Below are 20,517 nucleotides of genomic sequence, written 5' to 3' on the forward strand. Positions count from 1 at the left end.
CGATGATGATGCTAACTTGAGATAGATAGAGGGTGGTTTAAAAAGTTGTCAAGCATAGCTGACATTTAAATTTATACAGAATATATAGTATTAAATACAGATTTCTTTAACTGATGAGGTCTAATAAATGACGAGGGTGGTCAGAAAAGTTATATAGCATATCATATCAAGTATTATATATATGCATATATAGAAACACTTGAATGTTGTATAATGAAAATTGTTACATGGAGGGTGGTTTGAAAAGTTCTAAGGTTCTAAAAATATATATATATATGTATTTATATATATTAAATTGCAAATCTTCATGAACTGTCAATTGTCAATGCCAAATGTTAGAAAGCGGTTCGAGGGTGGTTAGAAAACTTATAAAGCATATCTCGCAGCTCTGACTATATGCGCGCTGAGTTATTCAATTCGGCTGCTGCATCTTCTGCTACTTCGTCTAGTTTCATTATCAACAAATAACAAAGAGAAACTATCAAATAATAGGTTTACCATAATCAAATTTATGATATATAGTTCATATATATATATATATATATATAAGTGTATGTGTGTTTGTGTGTGTAAATATATATAAGAAAAATCATAGTTCGCTTAGTCTAACAGTTGCCGTTCGCCTTTCCACGAGGCAACTGAGGAGGGAAGTTCTTTTGCTCATCTCTAAATGGTTCTGCTTCTTCATCTTCTTTATTAACATTATATATATTTTAGATTTTTTTTTTGGGGGTTTTAGATTTTTTTTTACTTGAGTCAATTTGTAGAATAGGCAACGAAATTATTTACATATGCACGATTTATGTGTTTTTGTTTTTTTCTTTTTAGGAAAGCAAAACAAAATTAATTAACTAACAAAACTTAACAAAGTATAAAAGAAAACTAGATATTGATGTGTTATCGATAGATATATGTATATATGTATCTATGTATATCGGCTTCTATCTGCTCGCTAAAAACTAATAACAAAAGATGTTTTTTTTTTTTTGTTTTTTGTATTAAAAATTAACAAATTTAGTTAATAAGGGCTTCCATATTTATCGCATTAACAGGTTATCGATAGTTTGTTATCAAGAGAATTTCCATTTTTTTTTTTTTCCTTCGCTACACTAAAAATTTAAGTTACATTTTTTGTTTCTCTTTTTGTTTCTTTTTTAGTTATTTTTGCATTTAGTTTTACGTTAAGTTTAAAATAAATATCCGCTGCTTACAAATGTGTGTGTATAGGTGTGTGTAGATGTGTGAGTTTACTTAATATAACATATATATATATATTATTATTATATATATATATAGCTTGCAATACATGTTAATGCATGTATAAATTGTTTTTCTCTAGATTAGTTTAGGTTTTTCTCATTTTGTCTCTTTACTAAAAGTTATTATAGTATAATTTTTATCGTTTTTATCAGTTATCGATAGACAGGTTTAATATTATAAGTATTATTATTCATTATAATGTAATTGTTGATGTGGTATTTCGTATCGCTCAAAGTCACATTTTCTTTTATATATTATATATTTTATTTGTTATATAATTTTCATTACACATCCTGGAATTTCGATAGACGTGCACGCAAGTCCATGTTCTCCTGTTTTAGCTGCTCGACCTCCTGATGTAACGTGGCATTCTGCAAGTGAGAATAATTGTTATCGATTGCCGTTGATTTATCGATTCGTCCGGCTACTCACTTCCTTTTCCAAATAGCGTGCACGCATCGCAATTTGGTTCTCCTTCTGGCGACGTGCATCTCTGGACCGTTTGGCAGCGATGTTGTTCTTTCGTCGTCGGGCCCAGTATTTGTCGTCCTTGAGCTCATCTGGAACAAATTGTTTGCGTGACTTTTTAATCATCGGCTGCGGTTTGAGCTCTTCGTCGGAGAATGCTCTGGTGCGCGGATCAAAGTCCCGCCCCGACGATGCGAATGAAAATGCTGGAATATCAAATACTAAATGTTAACAATGTTTTTCACAGACTGTTCGTGCTATATTCTTAATTAAATCAAATACAAAATGGACTCACTTTCAGATCGAAAACGAAACAGTAAATGAAAAACCAAGGAAGAGGAACGATTTATAACAAAAAATCACGAAAACTCAAATTGACAACAATTTGCCTTGATATTCGCACAAATTGGAATGAAATCAGCCTTTAACATTTAGCATTTGATAAGACATGAGCAAAAACATTTTCTATTTCATATTTTCTTAAATGCATAACTTATATGTGGTATATATAGAGATATATGTGGTACATTTATATATATTTAGAAAAATTATATAGTTATATATTAAGTAGATTCGATAGTTAAAGAGGCGCAATGTCCATTCCATTTGTGTTTTTTTTTTTTTAATATATTTTGAGTAACATAATTTAAAGTTAATTAAGATGATCATTCTCTCTCCTTCTGTTACTCCCATTGTGTATGCAATACTCACTTGATTCGGCCGGCGATGGCGGATTTAGCGTATCGGGACTAATGCAATCCGAGGGCGATGGCGATCGCTCGCGCTTTGTGGTTATGTGCCCCAGACCCAGGGACAGGCCAGCTGCATGGCTCAGGGAATCGGATCGATGGCCGAGGCCGCCGGCATGGCCCAAATGGGTGCCCGGCAGGCCGTCGGGTATATTGTTCTCCGACAAGAACTCGTCCAAGTCCGCATACTGCATACGAAAAAGAATTGTTTACAATGATTGTCTCTCAACGGTCACACAGCAGTCGAAACAGTAAAAATAAAATTTAACAACACTGCACGATATTTTGTTTGCTTGTGTGGTGTTTAATTACCAATTGCCAAGTCAATTACTTTTTGCACTAGTCAATTACTTTTATTAAAATGAAGTTCTATATGCATTAGTTGCATATATATTATATAATTACCATAAATGTGCTCCTGACTATACATAATTACTGAGTAATAATTTATTTTATATATAATTACACAACTAATTATGTCGAAAAAGCATAATATTCCCAAAAATTTTTAATATATAATTCAAGGGCTTTTAAATTTTATTCAATTTAATTATTTCAAATATTTAAACAATATCTCTTATGGTTGCATAGATCAAGGTTAATTACCGAACAAATTAGCCAAATATAACCAAAAGGCGTTTATTGCTTTTCAAAAAAAAAAAAAAAAAAAAAAAAAACATTTATTCAAAAACATTATTCAAAGTAATTTCACTTTCATTATGTAATTACTTTAGTAATTAAATCAAAATGTAATGAATATTCAATGATTTTTATCAGTTTGATCAGATTTGATAAATTTCAGAATTTAATTAATTAAAAGCCACGCTGAAGTAATTAAATTAACTAAAATGAATAATAATCATACATCTGTCACAATTTTCTAGTTATCAAAAGTAATTGCATTGGTAATTGAATTGCATGTAATAACTACAGCAATTGTGTTGAGTAGTGTATTTTGTATTAGTCAATAGTTGCTATGGAGGACATAAACTGTACAGTATTTAATAAATACCATAAATATATATATACAAAATGTTGAGAATGCAATTCTCGCACTACGTTAAGCACCAAGACTCGGGTTAATCTGTGTGTGTGTGTGTGTATGTGTGTGTGTGCACTGTTTCGGTTGCAATTTTTTGTGTGTTTCGGGAAAGTTGGGTTTGGGGTGTAGTAAAACAGACGCAGCCACTACGCAGCGATGATAATGATACTAACTTGTGTTACCTTGAGGTCCGCATCGTAGGGCAAGGTTTTGTCCCACAGATTGGGCCCGAGAAATGCGGTTTGCGCCTCAACATTCCAGATGTCGCCCTCCTCTTTGTATTTGTCATCCGGACAGATGATTTCTTTGCTATTCGATGTGGATTTGCCTGCAACAAGAAAGTCCATTATAATATTGAGTTCAATATGGAGAATATAGTTAAGTTCTTCAATGCTAACCAAGGACAAATTGCACATTATTACAAGCTATTATTAATCATAGACAGACAACTACAACGACAACGCCAAATGGCGAATGGCGAATTGCACTGATAACGCTTAGGTGCTTAGGTATTTTTGTTTTTCCACTAATTTCTAGAGTAGTTTTTATTATTTTTATTTTTGCAATTGTCAAGTGCATAGAGTGAATTGATAAGGGCCTGAGCACTACTTGGGCAGCTGTCAAGCTGTAAAGTGGGTCAACATGGCGTATACTAAATGCGTGATATTATATGATTTCAAAAGAAATGTATAACAGATATGAATATGTATAAAGCTGGACAATTCTTTTGGCAAACAAATCAATACAAAATCAATTTCCGCATTCGCTTTGGCTAACGGCAAACAAAACGCAAAGAAATGGCCAAACAGCAAGGCGTTAGAGCGAGACAAACAATGCCAACAACAGAGGAAGCAGCTGAAGCAGCGCAAACTAAAGCCAACAACGCCGACTGCGCAGCCAGCGGCAGCAAAAAGCGAAAGTGAAATTTCAGCTTTCAACTGATTTTTATCGCCGCCTCACTCAGCCAGCGACGCACTCAAACAAAAAGCTTCGCTCAATTGACGCTGCGCAGGCGCAACTGAGCGTGCTTTTGCCGCTACTGCGCAGCCAGCTGCGCTGCTACTGTCACTGTTAAACGGCGACGCGCTCTTTTGATTTCTTGCACATTTTACAGCCAAACGAGTTTTAAGCGAAGTCTGCGCCGATGCCGTCGGCAGAAACCAGTTGCCATCGTCGCCGTCGTCGTTATTTGGTTGTTGTTGTTTATTTTCGTTTTTTGGTTTCGCTTGCATTAGTTTCCGCTTTCTTATTCACTCTCACTTTCATTTGCGAGGTTTTTACTGTTGTTGTAACTGTTGCTTTTTAGGCGAATTACCAACTATTGCGAAATTTTATGCGACGACAACGAAGACGACGGCAGCGACGGCGACGGCGACCACATTTCTGGTCTGTGGCAGTGAAGTAATATTTTCTTTTATTTTTCTTTCCATTGCTTTTCTTTACGTTTGCCGCTGGCAGCGAAGCGTATGTAAGTGAAAAGTGCGCCAATGTTTGTTTGTTGCATGTGAATTGTGAAGTAATACCAACAAATGCAAACACACACACGCACGCACACATTCACTGGCATGCACACTCAGGCAAAATTAGGACTTGCCAATCTGCATGCGGGCTGGCAACATGGCGTATTTGGCTTTTTAATTAGGCATTTGTATTTGATTTTATTTGTTGGCCTCTGTTGTTTGCTTTGCGCTGTTAACTCTAGGATTTATTGTTGGGAAATTTGCTGGTTCGTTGTTAGTTTTGCTCAACTGATGCGGGTTTCTTTTATAAGGCGAGAAAAAAGTAAATCAACAGATGATAAATGGAGTTGGCTAAAAGGTTTAACGGGTATTGGGAGCTATGTGAGAAAACATATACATACATATTATGGAATTTATGGGCAAATGACATAAAACTGAGAACGTAAAGCAAGGCAAACAAGACAAGCAAAAATCTAATACATTCATAACTTTCGCAAGTCATAGAAAACGAAAGAATGCAAACAAAACATAACGTATGACAACATTTGTATGCTGTAAACAAAAGAGAACAAAACAAAAACACAAAACGAAAAAAAAACTAAAAAAATTACCGTTTGCTTTGCAAATAAAACCCAAAAATGGAGATTTCCTGCCTGTAAAAACAGAAGAAGAATGAGAGATAGAAAGAAGTGCAAAATACATAATATACAACTAAAGTGAAACGGAACGAAATGAAACACAAACATAATGAAATGCTAAATGAAACAATTTGAGCTACGAATAAGAGTAGAAATTCACATATGTATGAGTGCGATAATGTTCAGTGTCTCCCTGTCACTTTCACTGTTGCAGCAACAGGAGAGCACGAGCCGACGGAAGAGGAAGGGAGATAGCGCAGGAGTTGCAGAATTTGGCGCACGGCTTAACGAAACGCATTGAAATGAATAAAACAAAAGCTCGGGCATGACAACCAATGGCAGAGACAATATACATATGTATGCGTGTATCGCGCTGTCACTTTCACTGCTGCACTTGATAAAGCGCCGAAGGAGCTGGGCAAGGGCAACGAGAGCAAGAGAGAGAAAGGGAGACAGGGCAGGCAGAGCAGGAGCAGCAGAATCTGGCGCACGGTTTATTTTTAGCACAGCCAACGACTTCGGCTGAGCGTCGGCTTTGATCGTTCGTTCGGCTTTGGCATTGGCTCCGTTTCGTTTACAGTTTCTCTTGCCAATTTAAGTGGGTCAACTGTGCGTCGCCACGCTGCTTCTGTTGCTGTTGTTGTTGTTATTATTGTTGTCACCATTGTTGTTGTTTCTCTTCTCTTTTTTTTTTTTTTTTGGTATTTTGGTGGCCCAGTCACAAAGCGAGCTATTTTTTGTAGCCCTTTTTATGGGCATTTTTTGTTGTAGTTTCTCGTTTGTAATTAAAATAATTTGCATAATTTTCGTGACTCTTTTTTGCATTTGGTTTCCGCTGCGATTATTTTATAATTTATTTATTTATTTATTTTTTTTTTTTTTTTTTGGTTTTGTTTTTTTTTATCACTTTCATTAGAAACGCGCGCCCAGGCCTACGACAACAAAATTTATAGCGTTTTTTTTAGGTGAAAATAAAGCGCTTTTTTGGGCATAATTTGCTGGTGTTTTGTATGCGTCGTTTTCTGTTATTATTATTATTATTAATATTATTTCTATAAATTGTTAGCCTATGGCCTGGGCCTTTGTTGTGCTAATGGACGAGTTGGTCACAATTTTTAGTGGACTTTGACGTAGGTTTTTTATTTAATTTTTTTTTTTTATTATTTTAATGGCACTTTAAACTTTCACTTTTGCTGTTTCCATTTAGTATGAAGCAGAGTTTTTTATGTTCATATTTGCGTATTTTTAAGTGGAGCTTTAACAAAATGGAGGTTTTTTTAAAGAAGGCTTTTAGCACAAAAGGCCATAATAGAGTTTTATATTTGAGAGACTTTTTGCAGTTGTCACATGTCATATAATACACCCCGAACTATACCATTAGAAAAACAAACAGAAGGCAAGCATAGAAGTACCTCCTCTTATATTAATCTCTTATATTAAGTTTCAAATTATTCACTTTAAGCATATACTTAAGCAATTAAATTCCCATCCAAAGTCCTGCCTCAAAAATAAAAATTCCCAGCTATAAATTTAACATTCAGTTAGCTTTAACTTGATATCGATCGCACATCCGTTTCGAGGCAATAAAAGCCTCTGCCCTAGCAGCCGGCCCTCGGCCCGCTCCCCCTGCAGCTGAACTGCATTTTAAGCATGGTGCGCATTAAAATGAAAGTGAGAGTAAAACCTCCTGCAAGCAGCAGCACCAGCAGCAACAACAACAATAACGACAGTGCAAACAAGTCAACTGAGCGGATGAACAGCAAAGATAAAAATAAAAACTCCCGAAAAGCCCAACCAAATTGAATGAAAACCAGTTCTCACCAACAACAACAGCAAAGAAAGCTAGAAAGAGAGTGAGCGGGCGAGAGAAGTGACAATAGCTGCCTGCTAGCGATCATTACACATTCATACATACATACGTATGCGCAACGGCATTCTAAACGAAAAAGTAGAACAAAAGCGAGACACCGAAGACCCCTGACATTGACATCCAAGTGAAGTAACATAGTGCGAATAGAAGCATGTTTGGCAGTCATAGCAGTTTTTCAGCTAGATCAGCTGAAATGGCTTGTAGAATACAATGTTTACGGCTGAGCACCGTTGTTGTTGTTGCTTTTTATTTTACAGCTAGTTTTGTAGCTATCTCGCAAATGTTATGCAATGCAAGCGATTTTTTTGTTTTTGCTGTTTTGCCGCTTTGCTTCGAGTCCAGCTCAACAATTGAAGCAGCTTATTCGGCACGTATGTGTATGTATGTATGTATGTTGTTGCTGTCGCAGTCGCAGTCGCTGCTGCTGCATGCACGCCCCTTTCACCTGTTTCGACGGCGCAGTCGGCGTCGCCGTCAACTTTGCTGTTGGCGCATGCGTTGCGTCGATGGCGCAATTGCGGTAATTTTTACTGCAATGTTGTTGTTTTTTCTGCTCTTTTTCTTGTTGTTGCTGTTGTTGTTGCTTTCGTATATTACATGGCACTCGTTTATGGCTCCGTTGGCTCTTGTTTTGTTTGACTGCCTTTTGCTGAAGTGCAGAAAGTGTAACACTTTCGATTGTTGTGCCGCCTAGTTGTTGTTGTTATTGTAACTGTGATTGTTGTTGTTGCTGTCTGTGTTGTGCATTGCATTCATTCCGCATTTGCGCTCATTTGCATAGCGCTGGCTTTTTTTATGTAGCACTTTTTATGTTTAATTTGTGTTGTATTTTTTTTTTTTTTTTTTTTTTTTTGCTTGCTTTAATTTACCTTCTTTTATTTTTACGGTGTATCAAATTAATTATGTGTGGGAAAATGTGTTGGCCATTTTTTTTCCATTTTATTTCCGGGTTTCGTTAGCAAGAAAAGTTAAGCTTAGTCGGCCTACGAGTTGGTTTGTCACTCTTTGGTTAAGTTTTTAATTGGTTTTTGGCCAACATTTGTCTGCTTTTATTTCTGCAGAGATGAACTGTGAAATTTTCGTGGCTAAGTGTAATTTTTGTAACGGTTTTTCGATTAATCAACGCTTTCTTTTGCTTTTATAAATGTCAAATTTCATTGGTGTTTTTTTTTTTTTTTTTTTTTTAATGACTGCAAAAGACTTGAATATATAAAAATTTAGTTATGAAAACTATAATTTTGTCATAGCTGGAAGCCATTCGAAGTTATCCTCGTGCTTCAACATATATAATTTTCCCTATATATCAATATCAATATATATTCCTCTATGTAGATTGTTTGAGAACTACATAGAAAGATTTTGCCTAAAAGCCACTTTTCCTTCACTCTCTGCCCCATTTAATGTTTACTCTATTAGTGTTCAACATTTATTTCCTCTATTATAAATGCCAAATTAGTGTTGATAAACGCCAAAAGCGTAGCTAAAGCCTATTTTGCAATAGTTTAATTGGAAAACTGGAAAAACTGTAACGCAGCGAAAGTGAAAATATCGCTAAAAACACTTCACGCCACGCCCAACGACTTGGTAACATATTTCCAACAGACACACCGAGATAGGCTTAGCCAGAAAGAGAGATGCATATCTCTATCCCTCTCTCTCTCTCTCTTTCTGTCTTTCCCCCTCAACATTAGCCGCAATTTGTTGAAAGAAAGCCGTCGTGCAGTTAATTAGCTAAAATAAGGAAGCAGACAATAATGTTAATCATAGCTGTTCATATCGCGAGCGAGCTATAAAAAATATCTATGTATATAGAGATGCCATAAAAAATATATAAAACAGACACCGAAACCCAAATAGCTAACAAAATTGGCTACAGGTATGCGGCGAAGGGGCGTGCCAGCTGTAAATTAAAACGTAATCAAAAGAAACAGCAGAAGAAGAAGAAAAACAATAACAACAATAGCAACAACAACAGAAGCAAACGAAATTCAATCAACGCGAGAGCCTTAACAAAAAAGTGCTTCTGGTCTTTTTTAGCAAAGACAACAACAGCAAAGACGACGAAGGAGAAGGAGAAGGAAAAGGAGAAGAAGACAAACACGAAGACAGGCGCGACGACGTGTGAAACAGTGGCAATTAAAATATTGCTCATACGCCGCGTGTGTTGCTCGCACTTTCACTGATATTTCTTTGCCGTCTTCGTCGTCGTCGTCTTCTTCGTCTTCTTCTTCTTCATTTACTGCGCTCGTTTCTCACCTAAACACTAAACGTTGCACGTTTTTACAGTTGATCCGCTAACCGCACGATTGCGCAACAGCAGCAGCAGCAGCAACAGCAATTGTTGCCACTGCACGGCAGCAACAATTGCTGGCAGCAATCAGTTTGCCTGGCTGCAAGACGAGTAGCCCGTGTTTTGCCTTTTTGATTGAAGTAACTGTAATAAACGTCGCCAGTGTCGGTATCTGGGTGAGTGTGTGACAGCAGCGACTGCGCCGTCGACGCCGGCGTCGCTCAGCTCGGCCAATTTGCGAATTTGTCATGTCTGCTGGCACATGCGCAAAATGCATTTCAAATTGTTTTGTTGGATAAACGTTTCGTTTCGTGGCCAACAGCACGCAAAGGAACCTGTCGACCAGCCCCGACTCAAGCCCAAGCTCAAGCTCCGCGCGATTGGGCCAACAGCAAAATAATAGCTCGATGAGTCAATTGGCTAACACCGTTGCGATAACGGCTAGAAATTGTAGAAGAAGAAGAGAGCGCGATAGAACACTGAACGTGTTTCAGCCAGAAACAGAGGCAAGGCAGCAAAATAATTCATTGCGGGTTTAGGGTAACCAAGTTGGACGTAAGACCAGTATTATGGGAAGATATATATGTATGTCCATATATTCATATAGAGATTTTAATAGAAATGCATATATAAAAGTATTAAAATTAAAAAAAAAAAAGATTATAAATATTTTATAATCTAGAATATAACAGAAAATTGAGAAATTTTTATGAACTTCCGAAAAAAAAAAATTAAATAATAAATAAATATAATAAATAAAATATAAATAAATAATTATTGCAAAACTTTTAGAAATAAACTGGATTAACATTTAAAAAAATATAATTGATTTTATTTAAAATTTTAGGTCATTTAGAAAAGTGAAAATATTTATTTAATAGATTGTAATAGATGTATTTAAACGTTTTAAAATAAATGAAAAAAATAAATGAAATAAAAAAAATTTAATAATAAATAATTAAATAAATATGTATAAAACATTTGTATATATTTTATTATGTATATCTACCAGCTTAAAAATTTCTAAAAATTAAAATAATTTTAAAAGCGCGCAAAAAATTTAAAACTTTCAAAACATTTTATACATTTTTGGTATGGATAAAATGATGCAGTGACATTTGATGTTTCCCAAAAAGCAGAAGCGCCTCATAAAATTTTGTTGCCAAGAGACAAGAAAGAAAAAAAATATATATATATAAGAAATAACTAAAAAAAAAAAAAAAAAAAAACAAAATTAAATAAAATGCCAAGAAAAAATATCAAAAAACGAAGACGAAAGAAAGAAATGAATTTAAAAACTGCCGAAAAAAAGTGAAAGTTCATTTTTGTGATGTTGCTCAGGCGGCGTCGCAGTCGCTGAGCAGCTGCCGCTGACGCTAACAGCGACGACGACTTTGACTTCGTCGCAGTTGTCGCCGACTCAATGAAAGTAAAAACGCATTTTGGGCAGTCGAAAATAAAACAACTAGAGTTAAATAAATATAGCTGGACATTTATTAATTATGCGACAAAGTTGCAGAAAGAGCGAAAGAGAAAGAGAGGGTGAAAGAGGGGGAGGCAGAGGTGAGGGGAATTGCTCCTTTGTTGCGATTTTTTGGGCCGCAAAAGCCGGACTTCTATCTTGGCCATAAAGCGGCGATAACAAAAGGCCGCAGCTGCCGATCGACTGGACTTTTGCTAAGCCAAATGAAACAAAAGTTGACTTTTTGGACAGATAAACCGATATCATATGTATATATGTATGTGTGTATGTATATGAAACGAAAGTTGTCTGTTGTTGCGGCGCAACATGTTGCGGCCCTTGCGGGGGCCAAAAACTGAAAGCAAAAGTGATTGTGGAACTCAAGTGACTCTGTGTGTGTGTGTGTGTGTGTGTGTGTGGAGAGTGTCAAAAGGTTTAGTTGAAAGTTGAGACTCTTGACTCAAAGCTCACCGCCCCAGTGGCAGCACATGCGGAAATGGCTGGAAAATGGGAAAATGTCAGCGCACCGCAATGAACCCATAGAGCAGCATTAAGGAAATATGTACGCCCGTCAGACAATCGATTTAAGCTGACTTTGACACCTAATCAGGGTCATTAGTGGGCGATAATTAGTCGAGCATGCTATCAAATGTGGCCAGAGCAGGAAGAGGCCAAAAAACAATAACAAGGTTACGAAATGAGGCAATAAGTAGACCAAGCTAGAAGCAGTAGTAGAGAGCAAAAGAATTGGAAAGCCAAGCTAGACATCCGCAACTTTATTCTTCTCCATTAGCAACATGTTGCCAGAGTAAAGCTCTAAGTCTTAGCAGCAATATTTAACATTTGCTTACTTATATTTAGCATTGAAGCAACATGTTGCCAGCTGAAGAAAGGAGCAAATCTTAGCAACAAGTTGCTCTACCGACTCAGCTACTCAATTTATAAGGAAGTTGCCTGCTTGCTTGCTTGAGAATCATGCTCAATAATATTTGTTAGCAACATGTATCTGAACAATATCTTCAGAACATGTTGCTAAAAATACACAGCTCAATTTCTTGTATTTTGGAACTCAGCCTAAATAAACCAGGCAAATAACCCCAGTTACAATAACCCAAACAAACCCAGAGCTTAGCCTTAGTAAATGCTGTAAGAATTTTAGGCTAAGTTAAAATCGCAACATGTAGCTGAACGATGGCAGTGCAGCATGTCCTAACTGCAACATGTTGCTTTGCTTTGGCAACTTTTTCAATGCACTTAAATAACCTTTGGTAATTGCCCGCAAATTTGTCCATATTCAACAGCAACATTCACTTAGAATGCACTTTGCTGCAACATGTGACTAAGCCAACCTTAGCAACATTCTGTAAGAATTTGCTCATGTTGCTCATACAGCTCGGCAGCATGTGCCTAAGCAGGAATACTGCACCAACAGCAACAAGTTGCTATCGTGCTTAACTGTTTATCTATAGAAATTATAAGATGTTGCTGGAATCATACCATTTAAATAGTTTGCATGTTGCTTCCACAGCTGCTGCACCTGAAATTGTGTCCAGCGATTGTTCTCGTCGCCATTGTTGTTGTTGCTATTGTTGTTGTTATTGTTGCTGGTGTTGTTGTTGTTGTTATTGCTGGTGTTGTTGCTGTTGTTGTTGTTGTTGCTGTTGTTGATGACGCCCACGAGACTGTTGACCAAGCTATTCTCATGTGCCTGTTGCTGCTGTGCCACAGCGGCGGCGGTGTTCACAGTGGGCGTGGCCGTTGCAAGATTTGCATTTGGTGTTGCTGGATTGTTGTTGTTGTTGTTGTTATTGGAGGTGTGATTATTGATGATGATATTGAGATTGTTGTGGTTGAGTATAGTGTTGTTGTTGTTATTGTTGTTGCTGGCAACATGCTGCAGATTGTTGCTGAGATTGTTGGCAGCAACGGCAACTACAGCAGCCGCTGCATTCACATTGACATGTGCCAAATGTTGCAAGTGATGCTGCAACAGTTGCGTGGGCGGCGGCAATGCACCGTTGGCAACATTGCCCGAGTTGCCAGTGTTGCCAGCGTTGCTATTGTTGTTGTTGGTGCCGCTGTTGCTGAGGTTGTTCAGCAGCTGCTGATGTTGCATGCTGTTGCGCAGCAAATTGTTGCCAGCCTGGCTGACATTGCTGTTGTTGTTGTTGTTGTTGTTGCAGGGTATATTGTTGCCAGTGAGATTCGCATTGCTGTTGTTGTTGTTGTTCGTGTTGCCAGCCAGCAAATGGGGCAAATTGTGGACCACCTGCAGCGGCAGGCTGCTCAATGGTGGCAATGTTGTTCCTTGCGACATGTTGCCCAGCATTTGTTGCTGTTGTTGCTGCTGTTGTTGTTGTTGTTGCTGCTGCTGCAATAACTGCAGCTGATTCTGTTGATGCTGCAAAACATTATGGGTTTGTTGTTGCTGCTGATGTTGCTGTTGCTGTTGTTGTTGCTGCAGCGCCAAAGGTGGCGGCGGCATTTGATAGTCCATTCTCATTGTTGCCAACTTAACGTTTTTTTTTTTTGTTTATTTATTTATTTTTAATTAAATTTTTTTTGTTGCTAGTTATAGTCTATTGTTATGTTGCTATGTTGTTTTTGTTTCATAAGCTAAAGACGTGCTGCAACATTGTTGCTAGCAATGCTGCTGCTGCTGCGCTGTTTGAATTGTTTTTATTGCACAAAGCAAAAATATAATATAAAGAAAGGTGGAAAATTGTAATTGGAACTAAATTTCAAAGCGGACACGCTTGAAAATATAAAACAATATTAATTTATAAATATGTATACAAGAAAAAATATGTATAACACAAACAATATTTAAGCTTTTTATCGCGCGCGCGTCGCAGTCGCAGTCGCTAGCTGTTCTAACTGCGAAAGCAAGCGCAGCTTTGAGAGAGCTTACAGAATTTCTGAGCGCGTCACGCTAAAAATACAACAGCAAAACTCTTCTCAATTCGCTTTTGTGCATGCTCAATTGTAGACGCTTCTGCCGCAGCGCGGCGCTGCCTTTGCCTACGCTATTCCTATTGCTATTGCTATAGCTGTTGTTTTTAATTTTTGTTATTTTTTTTTCGCTTTGTGCTCTGCCTTTTTTTCTTTCTATTATTATGATGTGTGTGTGTGTGCTCGCTTTGTTGTTGTTGTCAACTATTTCGCGTACTTATTGGCGCTGCGACTGGGCTTTGGCTTTGGCTGCCGTTTAAAGGGGTTCTCGCAGCCGTCGTCGCCGTTGCCGTCGCAGTCGCCGTTTGTATGAGAAAAGTTTGACCTTGAATGAGTAGCGCAAAAAAAAAAACAACAAATGTTGCTATGCGCTTTTTGCTATTTATTTGTTTGTGGGTTGTGGGGGTTGTGGTGCAGGCTTGATGTGTTATTATATTTTTAATAAATATTAATTCTAATTTATTGTTTATATTTATTTTGCATTAATTTATATTTATTTTCATTTTAATGCACTTGGTATCACTGTGTAACTAGTTTAATTTATTTAAATATATATGTATATAAATATATATATATTTATTTTTGCTTTTGCTGCAAAGTTTATTAGGTAGATTTTTTAATTAACACTGCACTACAAGGCATAGTTTTCCCATTTTCACTGCATTTCCTTGTGCATTTTACTATACACATATTTTCCTTTTTTATACATTATATTTTTATATGATATATATCCAATCCTTTGGCCGTTGCTGTTGCCGTTGCCGTTGCCGAAAAAACGAAAGTTCACAAGTTCGCACGAATTCGAAAGCAGCCGCAGAGACGCAGAGACGTTGACACGCGCGTCGCTGTTGTCGTCGTCGTCGTCAAGGAAGGGGAAGAGTAGGGGCTTTTTTTTTGGGGGGAACTATTAAGACTCGCTTTTTTTTTGTATTTTTGTTTGTCGTCTGTCTGCTAGTCTGCCTGCTGCACTGTGCTGTATGAAGCCGTGAACCGAACCGGTGCCGCCGGACTGCAAACGTTGAGTGAACGCGCGCGCTGTGCGCCTCTTGCAACGCAGCTCAGATCGGCTCCAAAAAAACACAACAAAACAAAAGCACAACGAAAAACTGCCCCACGCAGCAAGCGCCAAAGCCAAATGTTAACGGCGACTGCGCAGCCAACGTCGAAGCCAAACTTGAAACCGAAAGCAAATATAAGCGACAGTCTCAGCCACAGCGACGTCTGCTGCTCTCACTCATTCACATACACTTACACACACACACTCACTCATTGCCTCTTTCTCTCTCTCTTTCGCTCGCTCGCTGGCTGGGGCGCACGCTCGCTCTCGCTGACTATTTTACATTTCAGCGTATTTTGCGCATTCCACTGTTTACTTTCTTTCGCGCAGCCTGCGCCAAAGTTCGTAAAAAGCTGTCGCTACGCTTCGCATGAGCTGCGCTGTCGCCAGCGACTGCATGCGGAAGCGATGCTTGTTTTACATTTTTCACACTCACACAGATACACACAGCAGAGAGGCAGCGCAACGGCAGCGCAATGCCAGCGTCGACTGCGCTGCTTGCTGCCTTTAGTTTGAGTGACTTAAAAGCTTTTTCGCCTGCAAATGCTTTGAGTGCGCTTTCGATGTGTGCCTCTGCCCACAGCCCACGGCACACAGCACACATCACACACACGACCATTTAATACAACAATGTGATAACAATAACAAGCTTACCCATGACAATAAACACTCGACTCTACAAAATGCGGTAAACGATGAACGAGCTTAAGCTAAATGCAGTCCTCAGTCACGTTTGGGACCCAATCGCTACATTCAACACAAAGCCATGCCACAATTTGATGCTTACCTGCAATGAGAGCAATAAAAAATTGTTTCAAATTAATAAATATGAAAAGTTGACAGCAATACAGAATGCTGAAATGAAATTTATGTACATAGGGGTAATTTCACTCAAAGGCCACCCACGGCGACTAAAAAAGCCTGCCGCTCCCATTGCCATTTACAGCACCCGCAGCCAGCCCATTTCCCCATTTTCTGGCATTGGCATTGACAGTGGGCAGTCTCCCCTCCGTCTGCCCATCACCCTGCTTCACCTTCTCCTTCTCCCACGCCCATGGCGCATTTCACATTTCGTAGTCACAGTCGCATTCGAAATTCGCCTCAGTTGCAGCGCTGCCTCTGCCCACACAGCAGCAGTAGCTGCAACAACAACTGGAACTGCCTGTCTTTAAAAGGTCATTTGTTGTTGTAATTTTCACTGAAACACCGAATCCAAATGAGCTGCTACGACTGTGTGATGCTCTGTGTGGAATTGGAACAAAAGGAAGAGCGTAAAGTTGCTCAGTGGCCCTCAGTGGCTTTCAAACTATATAGAGTTGTTGCTCTTAAACTAATGTGTTGTAAACCTATGACTGCTAAACTGCACGTCTTACACAGTGGCTCCAAAGCTGTGCTCTCTCTACTCTCCCATCGACTCTCAAACTGCAACTGTATGTCCGTCTGCATAGTAACTCACAAACTGTAACTGTTTTGCTTAGCAGTGACACCAAAACTGTATCACTTTTAAGCAGTGCATTTCGAGCTGCACAGAGCATAAGAATGTCATCAATATATCAATATACCCGATTAGCTATAGCTTCTAAAGTATTTAAGGTAGAAAAACAACAACAACAAGTACAAACAAAACATAAATGAAATAAAACGAATTCGATTGTTTGCAATAAACTTGAAAAAATTTCACCCGAGCAGCGCGAAACAAAAACCGAAAAACTGAAGCTGACATCGAAATCGAAATCGAAACCAAATCCGAGCCCAAAAACCGTATCATATCATATATCGTAAATGAATATCGTATCGTATTAGCTTGTAGCGTAACGTACGAAATTGCTCTTCAGCTTACGTTTTCGATCGTATTCGAGTGAGCAATGCATTAATGATGATGATAGACAGTTGGAGGAGGGTCACAAATGCAAATGAAAATGTTTTGCTGAAATGCAATTTAGAGGGTGAGCCGCAAGGGTGCAAGCGTTGCACTGTGTGGGCAGCGGGAATGCACAAAACTTAATGATTTTTATGGGAAATGCAACTCAATTATAGTTATTGACTGAGCAAAGGCAGAACGAGAGAGAGAGAGAGAGAGAGAGAGAGAGAGAGAGAGAGAGAGAGAGTGAGAGAGAGGTGTGACACCTATATAATTTGTGTCTAGTATAAAGCTGCTGTACTCTATAATGTACTCTAGTCAATATAGTATATACTATCTACAGATCTACTGCTGGCCTAGTCGTCATCCGAGAAGAAGAAGAATCGCATCTCTTGCTCGCCCTTTTGTAGTATTTAATTTCACAGTAAACGCTAATTATCTAATACTTAAACTAATATTAATACAACAAATATGAAATTTAATCTAATAATAAAAATGCTTTAGTATTTTCATTATAAATATTTGTCCAGACATTTCTGTCTGGACAAACTTCGTAACAATTTTCTATTTTGACATTCTCTATATATTTTGGGTCTTACAAATTTCGTAAAGCTTTCATATTTAGGGATCACTTCAGTCAGCTTTTGAAGGGTATTCGACAAACATTTTGTGCGGCCTTTGGCATGGCAAAAAACATATTCAATAAACATTTCATAATCGTAATTTTCCATAATTTATTTCCATTTAATCAACTTTGGCATATGGAAAAGCGCATTTGAGGCCATTTTCAATTTTGGCTTCATTTTTTTTTTTTTTTAGTTCAAAATCTAATCAAAGCGAATGGATTTTGGCCAACAAGAGAAGAGAACAGGCTCAAAGGTTGACCTCGCAACCAAAATGGGAAAATGGAAAATGGAACCGCGCATTGGTCAAAGAAAAGCGCGCGATGTGTGTGTGTGAGTGTGTGTTTGAATGATGGATAGCATTTGATGCCATTTGTCAATTGAATTGCAGCTAGCGCTGCTTCTTCTTGTTGTTGTGGCTAATCAGCTGATGCGCTGCAGAGACTACTCACAATTTGACCCCATTCGTGGGCCAGCCTAGCTCCAAATGTAGCATATAGTAGAGCCGTTAAGCAGCCATTGCGAAAAGCTGTGCCAATTTCCACTTGATTTATTGTAAATCGTAAATTTCACAACTTGTCAAACAATTTTCCAGCACAAAATGCAAGTGTGAAATGATAATTTGCATGCGAAACGAGTGTGAAATGAATGTGTGTGGGAGGGAGAGGAGGAGTGGGGGAGAGAGAGAGAGAAGAATAAGGGCATGCACAGATAGGGGTATACATTTGAATTACTCATTAATGGAAGGAGTGAGAGAGAGACAGAGAAAGGGAGGAGTAGAGGGAGAGAGAGAGATAGGGAGAGCGTTAAGGGCAGACAGAGATTGTAATGCAATAAATACAAACACGGCTAGATAATACCCTATATGTATATGTATAGATAAAACTTGTTTGAATAGATTGAGTGTGAAGTCGACATAAATGGATAACAAGAGAGACAGAGACAAAAAGAGCGAGAGAGAGAGAGATCGAATGATATATACTGATACAGACGTGTAATTTGATTGAGTAAAGATTAAAATGTATATTAAAAAGAACGAGAGAGGTTGAATTATAGACTCGCAGAGGTGTACAGAGAGTATTCTGGGTACTCTGGACTACACTGTAATGCTCTGTTACAACGTTTCCGTTTCTATACGTTATTTCATTGTAATTTTATGTTCCATTCACTTCCATTCAATTTCCATAAATGCCTTATATACCTCAGTTCAACCCGTTTCTAATTGCCATAGGGTATTGCGACTGCTTGCCGTAGGTCGTAACTTATCAAATGATAAGTCAAATATCACAACAACAACAGCAACAGCACCCCGAAAACAACAACAACAACAACAACAACAGTGACGAAATAACGTAAAAATCGAGCTGCAAAATGCAAACGAAGCGCAAAAGCAAAGTTTTGTGCGCATATTAATTAAGTTTTTATTGCGATAGGCAGGGAATGACGCAGACAGCGCAGACAACTAGCAAAGGAGTGAGCGAGAGAGAGAGAGGGAGATCGCTAGCCACACACACACAAGCCGCTCACGTGTACGCTGCAAGCTTTTTCGACATTCAAGATTTAACAGAAAACAGATAACAGATGAGTGAGAGAAACAGAGAACGAGAGAGGGAGAGAGAGAGAGTGAGAGTGCATGAAGGAGATGGCTAGATTTCAGTAAGCAGAGCAGGTGATTTGAATAATTAGACTGAGGCTGGGCTGAACAATTTATGTAAATGCTAATAATAATAATCATTCATTTATCATAAATATTTTGTCATAAATTGTGACTAGGCACAGCTCATTCAAATTATCTATCGATAGATATATATTTAAGTATGACAACATTTGTGTAATTCCATTTAGAAAGAAATAGTGCTAAATATTCTCTACTTGTTCTTACAATATATAATATGAATTTAAGCTGGCGAATAACATTTTATGTTAAGCAGCTGTTAACATAGTAAACATAATGTATATGGGAATTGTAAGAAAATACTGAGAAAAGCCATTTGAAATTTGCGTTAAAAAAAATTAATTCTATGAAAATAAAAAATAAAAAAAAATGAGAAAACATTCAATTGAAAATAAATTAACAGCATAATAAAAATTTTTATATATTTTATTTTTTTCTGCTAGTTTATGTTTATGTTATTATTGTTTTTTAAGTACGATCGACTTAAGAATTTCAATTTTTCTTATGGCCATAAAACGTTGCCTAATTGAATTTCAATTAGGAGCTAAAATATTTTTTTAATACATAAATCTATATAACCAAAACGCCACAGTGAAGAAGAAGAGTTGACTGGGTATTTGAGCTGCATTTAAGTTTTTTTGATTGAGAGATATGTATTTACGTTATACTCTGAGAATACGTCCAGTTAACAGCTGACTAAGAGCAAGACTTACTAGTTAGACTTACTAGTATTGTAAATGTGTAGAAGCAACTGTTAATAACATTTTCTCAGCTAAAGTTAACAGCTGCTGTTAAGATTGCTAGATTGCTAGTCAAATTTTAGAAAATCTGTTTAAAGCAGCATTAACTTAACAGCTACAGATAATTCCCCTTTGCGCTCTTAACAGCTGTCGATCAATGTTAATAGACAGATTAGAGCTGCACTTTAACATTGCTGTTAACAGCTTCTGCTCCATTTGTAATCTAATAGACTTTGTAATGGAAAAACCCATTATTAAACAATATTCAGGTCTGCGCGAACTTGGCTACAGCTGAATAAATATTTTGTATTTTGCATTTGTTAATAACAAATTTAATATTTCTAGTATTTGCTGCTCTGGCTGCGAGAAC

The 20,517-nt window shown here is 37.6% G+C and overlaps 1 protein-coding gene across 13 annotated transcripts in view; it reads right to left on the bottom strand.

The window, feature by feature from the left end:
- Positions 1-1,343: 1,343 nt before the first annotated feature.
- Positions 1,344-20,517, bottom strand: part of LOC6582072 (hepatic leukemia factor) — a 71,765-nt gene continuing 52,591 nt past the window's right edge. For 3 of the 13 annotated variants that reach the window (XM_015162263.3, XM_015162256.3, XM_032731942.2), the window contains exons 2-6: positions 5,591-5,632; positions 3,693-3,847; positions 2,440-2,665; positions 1,693-1,934; positions 1,344-1,631 (exon numbers count right to left, since the gene is read on the bottom strand). In XM_015162263.3, the coding sequence (XP_015017749.1) occupies positions 1,545-1,631; positions 1,693-1,934; positions 2,440-2,665; positions 3,693-3,847; positions 5,591-5,632 (752 nt within the window). In that variant the 3' untranslated portion in view covers positions 1,344-1,544. Of the gene's footprint in view, positions 1,632-1,692; positions 1,935-2,439; positions 2,666-3,692; positions 3,848-5,590; positions 5,633-12,736; positions 13,908-15,902; positions 16,036-20,517 lie in introns of those variants that run through there. The other 10 variants (XM_015162259.3, XM_015162255.3, XM_032731943.2 and 7 more) reach the window with 8 other exon arrangements.

Source organism: Drosophila mojavensis, unplaced genomic scaffold (genome assembly GCF_018153725.1).
Source record: "Drosophila mojavensis isolate 15081-1352.22 unplaced genomic scaffold, ASM1815372v1 contig_74, whole genome shotgun sequence".
Classification (NCBI taxonomy): domain Eukaryota; kingdom Metazoa; phylum Arthropoda; class Insecta; order Diptera; family Drosophilidae; genus Drosophila; species Drosophila mojavensis.